This window comes from Mustela putorius, unplaced genomic scaffold (genome assembly GCF_011764305.1).
Source record: "Mustela putorius furo isolate JIRA1106 unplaced genomic scaffold, ASM1176430v1.1 tig00000281_pilon_pilon_pilon, whole genome shotgun sequence".
NCBI classification, from domain to species: domain Eukaryota; kingdom Metazoa; phylum Chordata; class Mammalia; order Carnivora; family Mustelidae; genus Mustela; species Mustela putorius.
The window spans coordinates 13,831,411-13,845,571 of record NW_025421343.1 but is presented as its reverse complement, the minus strand read 5'-3'; the positions used below and the strand labels follow the sequence as shown (position 1 = coordinate 13,845,571).

General features: G+C 57.6%; 1 protein-coding gene across 2 annotated transcripts in view; it reads right to left on the bottom strand.

Annotated features, from left to right (window-relative positions):
• Window positions 1-13,852, bottom strand: part of ATOH8 (atonal bHLH transcription factor 8) — a 34,923-nt gene extending 21,071 nt beyond the window's left edge. Inside the window, exons 1-2 of one of the 2 annotated variants that reach the window (XM_045079098.1) lie at window positions 12,378-13,852; window positions 3,440-3,631 (exon numbers count right to left, since the gene is read on the bottom strand). In XM_045079098.1, coding sequence (XP_044935033.1) covers window positions 3,440-3,631; window positions 12,378-13,151 — 966 coding nt within the window. In that variant the 5' untranslated portion in view covers window positions 13,152-13,852. The remainder of the gene's footprint in view (window positions 1-3,439; window positions 3,632-12,377) is intronic. The other variant, XM_004742342.3, reaches the window with a different exon arrangement.
• Window positions 13,853-14,161: the final 309 nt, after the last annotated feature.

Below are 14,161 nucleotides of genomic sequence, written 5' to 3'. Positions count from 1 at the left end.
CTAGTCACTGCCCAGGCTTCCGAAAGAGCCCTTCACTCAGTGCAATAGGACATTTTTTTCTCTCCCCGTCCCCAAATGGCCTGCATGCAACCCGAAGGCAGGGACTGGCTGCTGGCCGTCTAGCACCAGGGTCAAAACTATGCCGTCAATGTCAGTAGCCGTTATTTTCCTCTGGTTAGTACTCCAGGGGTTAAAGTGGCTGGAAAGGAGCACCCCGGATTGTAGGAGACTGGTCCCTTGCTATTCTGCAGATCTGGCAAGCACCCCCCCCCCCCAGCCCAGGTGTGAAACAGTCCTGCTGTTCTTCCTCTTTCTCCTCCTCCTCCTCCTCCTCCTCCTCCGACTCCCGGGAGTTGCTGCTTTAAAAAACAGGAGCTGCAGAAACATGGCCCGGAGCCAGGTGCTTAGCGTGCATTATCTCAGCTACAGCAGAGTCAGAACTGAGCTCTCCAGGGCCCATCCACTCCCCCCACAACCCCCCGCCTCTGCCCCTGCCCTCATCCCTGGGCTGGGCGGTCTCTGACATGGGCCTCCCTGCACGACCTGGCTCCCTAACAAGGCTCTGAGCCCTCAAAGTTGTGTCCTGGGAGACCCAGAGACAGAGGACCTACTGGTCAAGGGATGCAGGTCTCCAGCCCTGCCAGGGAAGGGCTGAGATGGGCACAAGGAGGCACCTGGGGCCTGACGGGGGCAGGGGGATTTCACTTTATGTCCCATTCCTAACACAGGTTTTGGGGGGGTGGGGGGCATCAAGGCAGCTCATTAGAGATACAAGAGATCTTAGAGGACACTCTGCGCTGTCTCTCATGGAGGTGTCGCAAGAAAGGGTCGCCCGGCCTCTTGGGTTCACATTCACTGTGAGGGCGCCATTGAGGGGAATGGCTGAAATTGCTATTGGTCACGCTGGTGAGGGTCACCGCCATCACAGCTGCCGTTTACAGAGGACCTCCCCTGAGCCACTCACTTACCCTGGCATGCGTTCTCCAGTTTCTTCCCTTCTTTGCCTTCTCTGTCTCTCTCTCTTTAGGATGCAAGCCTGGCTCACTCCCATCCCCACACCCGCAGTGGCCAAGGGGGAGGGGGACAGAGACTTGATCTCAACCCCTAAACCATTCCTCTACAAGGACTGCAGAGGGTGAAGCCCCCGTTCGGAGCTCACTCCACATGCTCAATAAACACTGAATGAACGAATCATCAGGGGATCTCCAGGGGCACCAGCTCCCCTGATTCCAATGAACGAAACAGGGGCCTGCCCCAGCCACTCAGGGCCACTGGGTAGGTCACTGGAGACCCTCTCCGAGGACACCTCAGGACTCACCTACCCACATGGCGACAGACATGCAGGAAAACACAAGCCACAGAAACAGGGGTGGCCTTGTAACCCACCCACCCCCCAGCCAGGGCAGAACGCCGGGGCGGGACAGGTCCTTGGATGTCCTGGCACCTCCAGGACCCTGGCCATCTACGTCCTCCTGGCAGTGCTGACTGCAGACACAGCTGCTGGGGGACAGCAGCCCCGGGCCTACCACACAGCAGGAGGGGACGCAGGGTACCAGCGGTCCCCTGCTCTTCTGAGGTGAGGCAAAACCGCCACTTGGACACGGAGGCTGGAAAGGGCCTGAGAAATCACTGATGAGGTTCCCACGGTGACTACTTATCAGCAACAAACCACAACCTGCCACCTCACTCTCCCAATCAGGGCGATGGGGGGTTGGACACGATGGTCTCTAACGTGTCTCAGATCTGAGGGGATTTGAGGGGAAGCCATGAGCTCATCTCCCTTTGGCATCTTCACCCCACTCCCCTCCCCTCCTCCGCAGCCCAGGACTCCAATTGGCTCCAATCAAGGAACAGGGGAGGGAGTGAGTGGGGGACACGCGGGGCGGGGGGGGGGAGGGGATGAGAGGTGGATTTGGAGCAAATGGGCGCCTGCCCACCCTGCCCATCCACACCTCCGGGCTGCCCCAATGCCACGGGAAGTTCACCCAGAGTTTACAAACCTTCTTTGTCACAGAGCCCTGCATGGAGCCATCAATCACGCCCTTAATTTACCCGTGTCACTTTCCAGAGGAAAGCGGTCCTGCCAGCAGCCAGTGGCGCTTCCTCTCTCACCCACTTGATGAGGATTTCATCTAATTGGTCCACATTAAATCACTCCCAGGAATGCAACGTACAATTACCGCAGCAACGGCAGTGGCTGGCTGGCAGGGGGGACAGAGTGGGGCCCTCCCTGGCGGAGGCAGGACCGTCCATGGGGAGGCCTCCCTGGCTCTGGGCCCAGAGGTCTCTGGGAAACCTGGGGAACCCAGAGACAGCCTGTTGGCAAGGAGGGGGGTGGCTAGGCGGGGAATGTCAGTCACCGGCATCCCCCACCCTCTCCAGCCCTGGATGGCCAGGGGGGCAGGCGTCTCCCCCAGCCTCCATCCACCTCGTGGACACAGACGGGGTCCCACACTCTGTGTCTCTTCCCCTGGCCCTGCAGGAACAGAGATCCAGAGGGTTGCCGTAAGCCTTGCTCAGTACTGCCTGGCACGGACCCGCAAATGGAAAGGCAGGGGAGCACAGGCCATTCAGGGGCCTTAGCTGGGCCCACCACCCTTCCTCCCGCACATCCTTCTCCAAACACATCAAGCTTCGTGCAGGCTGGTTCCTCTGTCTCGGACGCTAGGCCCTGCTTCATCTTCCCAGTGACCTCCTGGCTGTCCTTCTGGGACCAGATCAAATACCTCTTACCCTAAGACGCACTTTCAAACTCCCTTGGGCAGCAGAAGTAAGCTCTCCCTCCTTCACCTGGCCTCCCATCGCCCCTAGCCCAGACCCCCGCGACCACCCTGTCATACTCTGCCACCCATATCCTCTGGCAGAAGAATGACTCTGACCATCCTGTGAGCTTCATGGGCACTGGGACCACATTTGTCACCCTTATAGTCCTGTCTGGCAGGCTTGGTACAGGGCTGGGGATCAGCAAATCTCTCCAGAATGAAAGAATGAATTACAAATGTCACTCGCCTTAATGCACGGCCACAAGCAATCCCCAGGCCAAGTCATACTCCCAAACGTGCCGAAGAGCTCTCCGGTCCTGTCACCCGGCTCAGGGGAGCTCAGTCTGGCTCATTCTGATACAACATCTATCAGGGGCCACCTGGGCACAGCGGCGCCAGAGCACGGAAAACCAGAAAAGAGCACCAGACCTACCACCTTCCCCATGAAGGGAGCACACCCAGACCTGGAGGCCCGGGGTGACTGTGCAAGGTACCCGACAGCCCCATGACCAGGAGTAGGGTCACCCCTGTAATCCCAGGGAGCGACCCCCAGCAAACCTCCAGGAAGCTGACCTTGCTGGCCCCATCAGAAGCCTGGGTGAGAGCAGGATGCCCAACTTCTGCTACCACCTCTCCCACCCCACTCCGGAGGCTGCCGAGTGGCTGCTGGCACGTACCTTGCGCTTCTTGGCGCGCCCCTCGGCTTGCAGGGTGCGGGTGCAGCGCTGCACGCACTCGGAGAAGCTGAGGTTGCTGTGGTCGGCGCTGTAGTCGAGGTCCGCCAGCCGTGCCAGGGACAAGATGTAGTTACAGGCGATCCTCAGGATGGCCAGTTTGGACAGCTTCTGCCCGTAGGAGTAACACGGCACCTGGGGGTTGAGAAGGCGTCAGGAGGGGCTGCTGGCAGGGGGGTGGGGGGGGTGGTGGGGCTCTGGGCCCTGGCCAGGCAGACAGGGCCACTCACAATGATGTCCCACTGCCCTAGAGGAGACCCCCTGGGCAGCGAAGGTGGCCTGTCGACTCCCTCGACCCGGCTTTTATTTTCTGTTCTCAGCACCCACTGTGTGCCTGCACGCATCTCAACTCGTCCACTCACAATCTCCAGGAGGCATCCACGTTCCCACAGTTGCAGTGGAAGAAACAGAGGCTCATCTCACACCCACGGGGCAACAGGAATGAAGCATGTGAGGTCCCACGCTGACAGAGCTCTGTCCCCCACAGTCCCTAAGAGGGAGTCTCTCTGACAGAATTGACGCGCTTCCTCTTTCTTGGCTCTGATACTCCATCCACCCCCTCGCTCAGTCAGCGGACCTTGTTTTGTTAGACACTCGCGGGTCCCACTCTGAATAATAACTTGCTTCCTGACTTCAGAGAACTCACACTTGAGAGAGATGTTAGAGTCATAACAGAGTTAGGGACCCAGGACTCTGGGGGACGTACAGGAAAGAAAGTACCCGTGCTTAGCCAGGAGGGCCTTCCTTTTTCTTTTCTCTTTTTTTGCCCTCTGGACTTGCAGGTGCTGCTGGGCAGGCAACAGGTGCATAATAAATATTTACAGTCACAACCAGACTTGACATGCTTGTCAGTGACTCATCGCCAAGCAGACGCTCACTAATTTGCACAGGAGTTTGTACGGGGTGAAGAGACAAAGCATCTAACTTTCTAACACTGTCCGCCAGTGCTGGAACCGCACAAGCAAAAAGCAACGAAGACTGTGCTGAGACGCGGAAATGCCCCCACACCGTCCATCTGATGGGTGCTCTCCGACACAGCCTACCCCCTCTCTGATGTACAGCTCACCCAAATGGCTGGGCCGTGCCTACCCAGCCCCCAGGGCTCCGGTTTCCTCCTCTCTCTGGCATCCAGATGAAGACACAGCACCCACCCCTACCATCAACTCTGGGACCCATTAACCCCCATCCCGCAGAGTGGGCTGCCCCAGCACGAACACTCAACAAGTATTTGGTGAGTATCCCCCATATATCAGCCCGTCTTCTGGGCCAATGTTTCTCAACCAGGGATGATTCTATCCTTCGGGGACTGTAGGCGATATCTGCAGACATTCTTAATTGTCTGTACTGGGGAGTGGTGGAGGGAAGGTGGTACTGGCCCCTACAGTGCACAGGGTCCTGTAAGTTCCCCGCCACCAAGAACTGACCAGCCTGAATGGTCACTGATGCAGAGATGGAGAAAGCGTAGCTAAGAGAGTCCCCTCAGATGGGGACCCAAAATGCATGGTCCACTTTGTTCTCACGTTGTCCTGAAGCTCTCTCGGACCTTCACTTCCCAATCCTGAACTAGGGGGTGTGGGGAGGAGAGCCAGAGCAGGCCCTGCCCTTAAGAGTGTACTAATAGGGCACCTGGGTGGCTCAGTGGATTAAGCCGCTGCCTTCAGCTCAGGTCATGGTCTCAGGGTCCTGGGATCGAGTCCTGCATTGGGCTCTCTGCTCAGCGGGGAGTCTGCTTCCTCCTCTCTCTCTCTGCCTGCCTCTCTGCCTACTTGTGATCTCTCTCTGTCAAATAAATAAATAAAATCTTAAAAAAAAAAAAAAAAGAGTGCACTAATAGTCCCCCGACCATCCTCAACTTCTGATTACTGTGACTCCTTTAACAGGCAGTCTCCCAGAGAGCTGAGGGGCAGAGGCCCATGTCTGCAGGGCCAGGCACAGATCTCGCCCCTAACAGACCCTCCAAAGGGTTTGTTGAATGAGAGAACGAATGAACAAATGGCCGGCCTACCTTCACATTCACCAGGGGGCTGCGGAATGTTGGGAAAGGTGTTCAAAACCCTTTCTTCTCCCAGAGGATGGAGATTCAGCTTTTCGGTGTAGAGCGGAAACCCACATACCTTGTGGCCATCTGGGCTCAACTCCCGACTCTAGCTGTCCAGGGCTAGCAGACCCCAGGCCACTGAGCTCGTCTTTCCATGGGCTGGCTTCCTCTCCATCTACTCACAGGACCGCACCCACCACCACAAGGCACACCGCAGAGAGTGAGGCCTGAGATAAGTCAGCGAGTCCTTAAGAGTGGGGCTGCATAAGGTCCCCGAGGCAGGGTTCTGGAGCAGGTGAGAAGCACGACAAGATACCTGCTTATCACCGCCCCCTCCCCACCAGCTGGGCTCCTGAAATGGCCCCCACACCAGAGGCAAGGTTTGCTGTCCCCTTTTAAAATCTTCCAGCAGCCACAGAGTCGCCACTCACTGGACTAGGAAACCGAAGGAGGGGCAGGCTGGTGACGGAGAGCATGCCGCCTCCTGTGCAGTGCCCACCCCCCAGTCCTGGCTGTGGCTCAAAACCCATCCAAGAAAAGCTGGCAGAACAATGCACTTTGCCTGTTCCCAACCAGAGTCCAGAGAATCCTGCTTTATCAGCCTGAACAAATAAACAAGGTCAGTGGGACAGAAAGGTTCCCTGGAGTCCTGGCACAGGGGAAAGGGGGTGTCTCAAGAGCCAACCCAGCACCCAGGAGGGAATGCCTACCTGCCAGAGGCCCTTGGGGACTGGGCATAGCTCTGTGACACAGGTCCCTCCTGGTGTTTTCACCCAGGGCCCACACTGGGAGTTACCTGGCTCATTGAGCCCTTGGCCCCTGAACAGATGGGCTTTCCTGCCAGTGGGCACCAGGGATCTTGGGAAGGATCTGAGCATGAGAATCCAGGGTCATTGCAGGATTACAGAGCAACAGAAGTGGCCAAGGCCAACCTAGGGGCTCCAGTCCAAGGTCTGGGCCGAGTTTTGTCACTCTGCCTCATTGCTTCTATCAAAATCCAGGTCTGACAAGGAAACCATCTATCGGGCTCTGGTGGTATATATGGCATCATAATAGCTATTTACAGGTAGTCTGTCCCATTTAAAACCTTCCCCCAAATAAAGACGGTTATCCCGTCTGCACGTGAAGATAAAGAGAGGTGGACATCCTGGGCCCCAGTTCATTGAACTGAGACCTGAAGCTATGCCAGGCGCTTGTCTGTCTAGTGGTCAAGGAAGGTTCATGGCCACTGATCTCCCTAGACTCCCTCCAGCATACGTGGCCACATGTAGGATGCCAAGGGCAACTTTTGGGTGGCTCCACCCTCCTCCTCATCCTCCTGCCCTGGGTGGGAGGTACTCTTCCGCTCACCCGGTTAATTCCAGACCCTCCTGGCACTCATTCCCTAGGATGCAGTCCTGTGCCCCCAGAAGCTCAGTTTGGAAGCACCCTGGCCTGGCCCAGCCCCCACAAAGTGAGAGTCTGGCAACAGGTCCTAGTTCTGGGAGGTGGAGAAGGGTGGAAGGAGCTAGTCTGAACCGCAGGCACTTCCAGCGACTTCGGGAGGTGCCTTCGGTTCTCTGGGCCTTTGTTTCCTCATCTGCAGAGTGGGAGCAGCAATGTCTGGGTACCCAGGCCACCCCTGGCTGCTTATGTGACCTACTAAGGGTATTTTTAATACAATGCCTACATTTATCTTTAAACGGCCCAGGGAGGTAGAAATGATCTTTTCCACTCTGCAGAGAAGCATCTGATGCCTTAGCTGGGCTCTTTCCTATTAGTTGGAAGCAACAGCTTGTGGATTTGGATCAGTCTTTATAGCCCTTGGGGGATAGGCAGCCCACCTTTCTGACCTGGAGTTGGAGAGTTCTGGACTGATGATCCCATGGGCCTTTAGCCTTTGGGCATGACCAGCCACCCCACCACCTGCAGAGGACCCCCTCAGCAGCCGTCTGCTCCACTAGTCAAATGACATAGAGCAAAGGAGGCAGCACGGTCATGCGTCTTCAATTCCTAACACTGCCCAACTTCTAGGAAAGTAAAGACTTGCCTTGTGCTCACCCCGTACCGTAAGGATTTTTAAGCTTCAGAGGACAAGGTGTAGGGATTGTCACAAGGTCCCCTATTACCCCCAGACATTCATCCCACCCATGCAAGCCAGACTCTCTCCTAGCTCCAGGAAACAGCAAAATGTAGGAAGGGCACCGTCCTGGGAGCTCAAGGACCCGGCTCTACCACTGGCCGTCCACTGTAACCTCAGAGAGTCTCGTGACCTTAAAGGATCTCAGCTTCCTTACCAACAAAATGACCAAAGTCCCCACGACCTGAGAAAGGGATGTGGGGAAGCAAACCCGGGCAGTTGCTACAGAGAAACAACGCCGAGAAGCTACCAGCCCATGCAGCAAAGTGCTCAAAGCCATCCCCTGCTTCAGATCCTGCCCAGGATGCCCTCCTGGAAGCCCGTCGGGACTCCTGGGTCTGCAGAGCTCCCACAGCACTGTGGGCACGACCCACTGCTGAGCGCCTGATTCTACTGGAACGTCTTCTCTAACCTCTCGTGTCGGCGTGAGGGCTGGCTTCCTGGGGTGAAACCCCTTGGTGCAGAGCTGTTCAAGGTCCTTGTCAAGTTCTACCGAAATAGGTTCTCTAAAATCCCTTTTCCACACAGCCATGAGGCTGGAACCCGAGAACCTGGGTCTTGGTATTTGCGAGCCACGGCCCCAGGGCCACACAGGCCTGGAAAGGAGACCATAAAGACACGTAACAACAGGCTCAGGTAGGGCACTTCCCCCAGTGCAATGAGGCTCAGTAACCAGCCACTGTGGTGAGTGGTCCTGAGGGGGCAGAGTGGACACCTCTTTCACCCCTCAACCATGTGGATGGAGTCCCCAAAGCAGGTCTGTCCCCATTCCCTGGGGAGGCACACACTGGCTGCTGTGGTGTCGTGGGCTCCTGGCAGGCTGTGAGGTCTGTGACTGAGGGAAGGGCAGGGTTGGTGGGCACCACCCCATCCCCCCCTCATAGTCCATTGTGAGTTCCCTCTGTGAGGATCCCCCGAGAGACTCCAAGGGCAGCAGAGAAGGAGGCCCAGGCCCAGCTTGCTTGGCACCCCCTTCCTAAAGAGTCACCTCAGCAGGTCCTGAGGGCTCCTCACAGCCTCCTCCGGCCTCGGCCTTACAAGGCTGCCATTCCTCCTTCAAAGCTGAGGGGCTTCAAGTTTTGAGGGGAAGGAGGAAAGCTGCACACACACCAGATGTCCCAATGTGCCGTCCGGAGGCCAAAGCCAGGATGCTGGCCTCTCCCCTACCCCCCGCCGTCCCCCCCAGCAAGGCCAGACTTTCCTTTCGACCCCCTCCCACCTGGCCCTGGAGCAGCCCCGCACAAGGGCCAGGCCCAGCTGTGCACACATGGCCTTCACATGAGGCGGCAGGGAGGGCCCAGCGCAGCTGGGCTGGTGGCATGTGCTGTGGCCTGACCATCTGCCCCACACATTCCCCCTCTCCACCAGACCAGAGGGCCTCTCCCCCACCTGCACTTCCGTGGCCAAGCAGCTCCCTCTCTTCCCTTCCCAGTTAGGAGCACAGTGGGTTGGACCAAACAGAAGGCTTCCTGGTGGGTGGGTGCTGAGGGTGGACAGCTGCGGGGCATTCAAGAGGCTGAGAAGCAGAGCTCTGGAAAGCCTGGGCTTTGGAGTGACTCACTGACTCTGATTTGAATCCAGGCTCGACAGTGACAGTGACACACAGCTATGCGGGCCCTGACGGCTCCAGGCCCAGGAGGCACAGCACACCCACATTCAGCAAATGACGGGATGAGGAGCCAGGCAGTACAGAACCCACAAGGCCCCGTGCACTAGCCGAAGGCTGCGAGACCTTGACGAATTTAGGTAAGCTTTCTGAACCTTAGTTTCACTATCTGTGAAATGGGGAGAGGATAATAATTACACCCATTGCATTAAATGAACTAACACACATAACACACCCAACACGGTGCTCGCCACAAAACAAGTATCTGATAAACGGTAATTTCTATGATTGTTATTAAAATGATTACAGAATGTTTATTTCCACATCGCTCAAGGCCTTGCCTGGCACTGTGGACACTACGAATGCTCAAGGAATATTCATTCCTCCTACAGCCCCAATTCCATTCTTCCTTTGCTCTTTGCAAAGAAGCTATTGCGGGGGGTGGGGGTAAGACTTACGGTGATTTTCCAGCTTTAGCAACTGAAGCCCCAGAGAGGGAAAGTGACTTTTCCTGGTTAGGCAGAAAGGAGGCAACAGAGCCATGACTCAAACCCTGCCCTCTGGACTCCTTGCCCAGTGCTCTTTTAACCCCATCAGGAAGCTGCTCAGGGAAACAAAACCCTGGACCAGAGTTTCAATCCCAGAACTGATCTTGGTGCCATGATGGTCAAGCCTTCATTTCAGAATCGTCCTTCTGCTTTTCCATTCTCTGCTAAGGGCCCATTTCAAACAGTCAAACTTGAATCTAGATCCAGGGCTCCACGTTGTCTGGATTGGGGTGCGTGAGCGTGTATGTGTGCACACACACGTGTATTCGCAAGTGCCTCTTAAACGTGCGGGAAACAGAGGGGCAGAGGAGGAAGGAGCTCCTTCAGGACAGAGGATTTTCTCCATGGATGCGAGCTGTGGTTGGTGTGGCCTCAGCCCCCAGCTTGGAGATCACCAGTGCCCTACCTACATTTCCTTCCATGGCAGACAGCAGGCAGATGCCCACTCTGACCCAGCAGCTTTCCAGGGAAGGAACAGAATGAGCAAGGAGGAAAGAAACAGGGGCAGGCCCCTCTGTGGCCATGTGCTGTGTGTGCTCTTGGGCATGGGTAATGACCACGTGTACAGGCATAGGTACGTCCCCGAATCTGTCCTTTTTATGTCGAACTGCCCCACAGAAAGGGGAGAAGTGAAAGGAGACCAGGATTTAAATAATTTCCTCTCGGATCCAGTCATGGGTAAACCAGCTTCTGATTGTTAATAAACATGACAGATACAGAGGGCACTGTGGGACACCTTTGGCCAGACAGGCATTCCAGAAACTGCTGTCATCTTCCCTAACCCACTAGGTGATCTTGGACAAGTCTTCTTTCTTCTTTCTGTGGGCCTCAGTTTTCCATTCCATTAACTGGGGTGATTCAACCTGATGGGATGTTAAGATCAAGCAAGGTAGAATATGACTGAAAGAAGCAGAAACCACTGGGTAAATGAGATGTTTAGTGGAGCTGACTACACAGAGACCAGGACACTTTCTCGGAAATGAAAGAGGCAGCCAGAGGGACAAAAGGGGCCCTGAACTGGCAGTCAGAGGACCTAGGTGTCAGCCTTACCTGGCTACCCACCAGCTGTGATGCTGTTGGCTTGTGGCCTCCCCAACCTTCCCTAGTTGCAAGGTAAGCTAGTGGAAAGGCATCTTTCTGCCTAGGCTGTCAGCCTTCCATCCTGGGCGTGGGTGGCCTGATGCTCTATAGGCTGCCCTCCCCAAGCATTCAGACACAGAGCTGTTGCCCAAGAGTAAGCCTGAATGTTCCACTTGGCCCACTGCCCAGGGTCCCAACCGGTATGGCTAGCCACCTCCCTGACCAAGCATCTTACCCAAACCCAAGCAAGACACTTTGGCCCAAGTCATAGAGTCTCTTTCCTCCCAGGAGCTCAACTCTCTTCCCATGGATGGACACATGCACCTGTCCATTCTGCCCACTGAAGGAAGAAGAAAGTGGGATCCAGAAAGAAGATCCAGTTTTCTAAAACGCTTTGTTGTTGGCTAAAGCCAGAGAGGTTGAGTAACTTTTCTGGAGTCACACAGGAAGTCAGCTGTAGAGTAAGCAAAAACCTGACCATCCAAACCTGTCACATCCACACCAATCCTTCCCCATTCCCTTTGGGGGGTGGAGGCAGTGGGCACGTACTACCTTCTTCTTAGATTTCCCTTCTAAGAAAATGAGAAGTCTAGAACCCCAGGGCAGTCCCAGCCTTGTTTAAAATGTGATTGCAAAACCTGCCCCTCCCCATTGCGGGTAATTCTCAGATAAATGTTCTTCTCCAACCCCCTAGAGGACGCTGTCTGGTGAGGGCAGCACCCACCAGCCCCGAACTGAGAAGCCCTGACCCACCACCGAACTAGTCTCTGAAGGTCCCCCAATCCACCGGTCTTGTCAGTAGACCCTGGTGCTTCAGGGGAGAATCCCCTGGGAAGGCTCTCACCAGCCAGCTCCTGAGGCTGACCCTGGGGAGGGGATGTAGGCTTGTAACCCAGATCCTTAAGGATACCAGGGGATGGGCTGCAGATCCCCCAAAGCAGCCTGGGTGTAGGGGCATCCTTCTGGGAGGTAGAGGCTGAAGGGGGGCTGGCAAAACCAGGGCCACCCATCTGCAGCATCTTAGGCCTCCCCAAACCCAGACCACGCTAAATGCCTGAAGACGAAGTGTACTCCCCGGCCCACCGCTTCCTCGCTGAAGACAAGATTCCCACATTTCCCTCTCGCCACTCCTCACCGAACCCAAGGGACTCAGGAAGACAAATACTTGTTGCCATAAAAGTGAACTATGAGGGCTAAAGTCAGACGCGCAGAAGGGTCGCGCCGGGGGTTGGCGGGAGAACTTGGTCGTGCCTGGGCCAGAGATCTCAACCCTTTGCCCCTACTTTGCACCCTAAGATCGGTACTAAAGCTGTGGCGAAGGTTACTGCCCTAGGAGGGCTCAAACCCGTCTGGACTCTTGGGCCGACCGGGCGGGAATAACTTGCTCTTCGCACACACCCTCATCCTCCCTAAAATCTCCCCACCACTCACCCACCCACTCCAGCAACCGTGCCCCGGCTCAGTGAGGGTGTGCGGCTGGGAGCCGGTACCTGCTTCCTGAGCGCCTCGAAGGCTGCACTGATCGTGTGCACCCGCGTCCGCTCCCTGGCGTTCGCTAGGAGCCTCCGGGTCTGCTGCAGGGCTTTGATCTCCGAGGCAGCGGTGGTCGCTTCGCCCGGCCGTTTCCTAGGCGACGCGGAGGAATCCGGGTGGTTATTGTAAATTACTTGTGAAATTGACGAGTAAGAACTTTCCCCGGGCGCGTGGGGGGGCGCGGGGCGCACGGAAGACTCCGGGGGCGCAGGGGGCGCTGATGGCGTGGGGCGTGCAGGCGGTGCGCACAACAAGATACGGGGACGAAGGCCGGGCTCCCGGAAAGGTTGCGCCTCGGGACCCCCGGGTACTTGGCCCTGGGGTGCCGGAGGCGGCGGCGGCGGCGGTGGGGGTGGTGGCGGCGGCGGCGTGGGGAGTCCCGGCCCCACTGCGCCCAGGGCGAAGCCGCGCTTCCGCGCGTCGGAGACCTCCGGCGCCCGAGCGCCCCGGCGCTCCCCAGCCGGGTCCGCTCCCCCACCTGAGGGAACAGCCGGCGCCAGCTGGGCTGGCACCGGGGCCGCGACCGGCTGCAGCCTCTGGGTCCTGTCGCGCAGCCCGTTGGTGGCGGTGGCGCCGTGCTCCGGCGCTTCCAAGTCCAATCGGAAAGTTTTATAGCCGTTCGCGCGCCTCGCCGGCTCCTTGCCTTTCCGCTTGAGCTTCTTGAGGCCGTTCAGTTCCTTCACGCACACGGTCTTCCACGGCCCGTCCTCGAGAACCGGGATGTGCTTCATGGCGCGGGCAGCGCGCGAGGCAGGGGCGTGGGGCTGCCCGGGCCGCGCGCCCGCCGCGCTCGCTCTGCACGCTGCGCGCCGGCTCTGCCCGGGCGGCCGCCGCGCTCAGCGCCTGGGAGTCTCGGGCTCTCCCCCCTGCTCGCGCCGCCCTCCTCCCTCCCTTTCTCCCCCTCGCCCGGGGCAGCTGCGCCGCCGGCTCCGCGAAGCCGCCGGGCTGTCCGTTCCCGGAGCGCTCAGAGTGTCATCTGAAGTCGCTGCCGCCTTGCCAGCATTTCTGGAGAACGCCCGCTGCGCTCCATCTGTGTTTGTTTAGCCTCAGTTTACACAGAAGCCCAGTTCGCGAGATCAGTCAGCGCCGCCGCCCGGAGAGGAGGCAGCTCCCGCCGCCGCCGCCTCCCCAGCCCCGGCCGCCCGAGCCGCGAGCGCCTTTAAAGAAACAGGAAGCATTTTTCAAAACAGCTGGGCTGCCGGCCGCCTCCTTTGTCCGCGTCCTCTCTACCTCCCCCCACCCCCATCCCTTCTGTCCAGAACCTGCCTCCTCTGACTCTCCCTCCCCGCCCCTCCTCAAGTCCGGGGCGCTTCTCTTTTCCCCAGAGGACCGTCCGCTCCCCCGCAGAACTACCCCGAGCACGTGGCTTTCTGGGCCCTTCGGCCCTTCCCCTGATCCGAGCTGGGCCTTCTCTACCCAGCCTAGCTGACCTCTGAGGAACCTTCTGCACCCAGCACCTCCCCGTCCCAAATGACCAACTGAGAAAAAACAAAAACAAAAAATGGATCAGGGACTTCTGCGAGGGGGAAGATGAGGGGGCCTGCTGGGGGAAGGGAAAGGCCCTGAGTTGCCCTGACCCTCACTGCCACAGCTCCACAACCCCACCCACTGGTCACTTGCTGGAGCAGGGAGGCCGGAAGCAGAAGGCCTAGGCTCTAGGGAAACTGAGGCTCAGAAAAGGCATGTGTTTCCCCACTCACACTGCGAGTCAGAGAGGCTGGGGAGGATAGACACTTTGGAT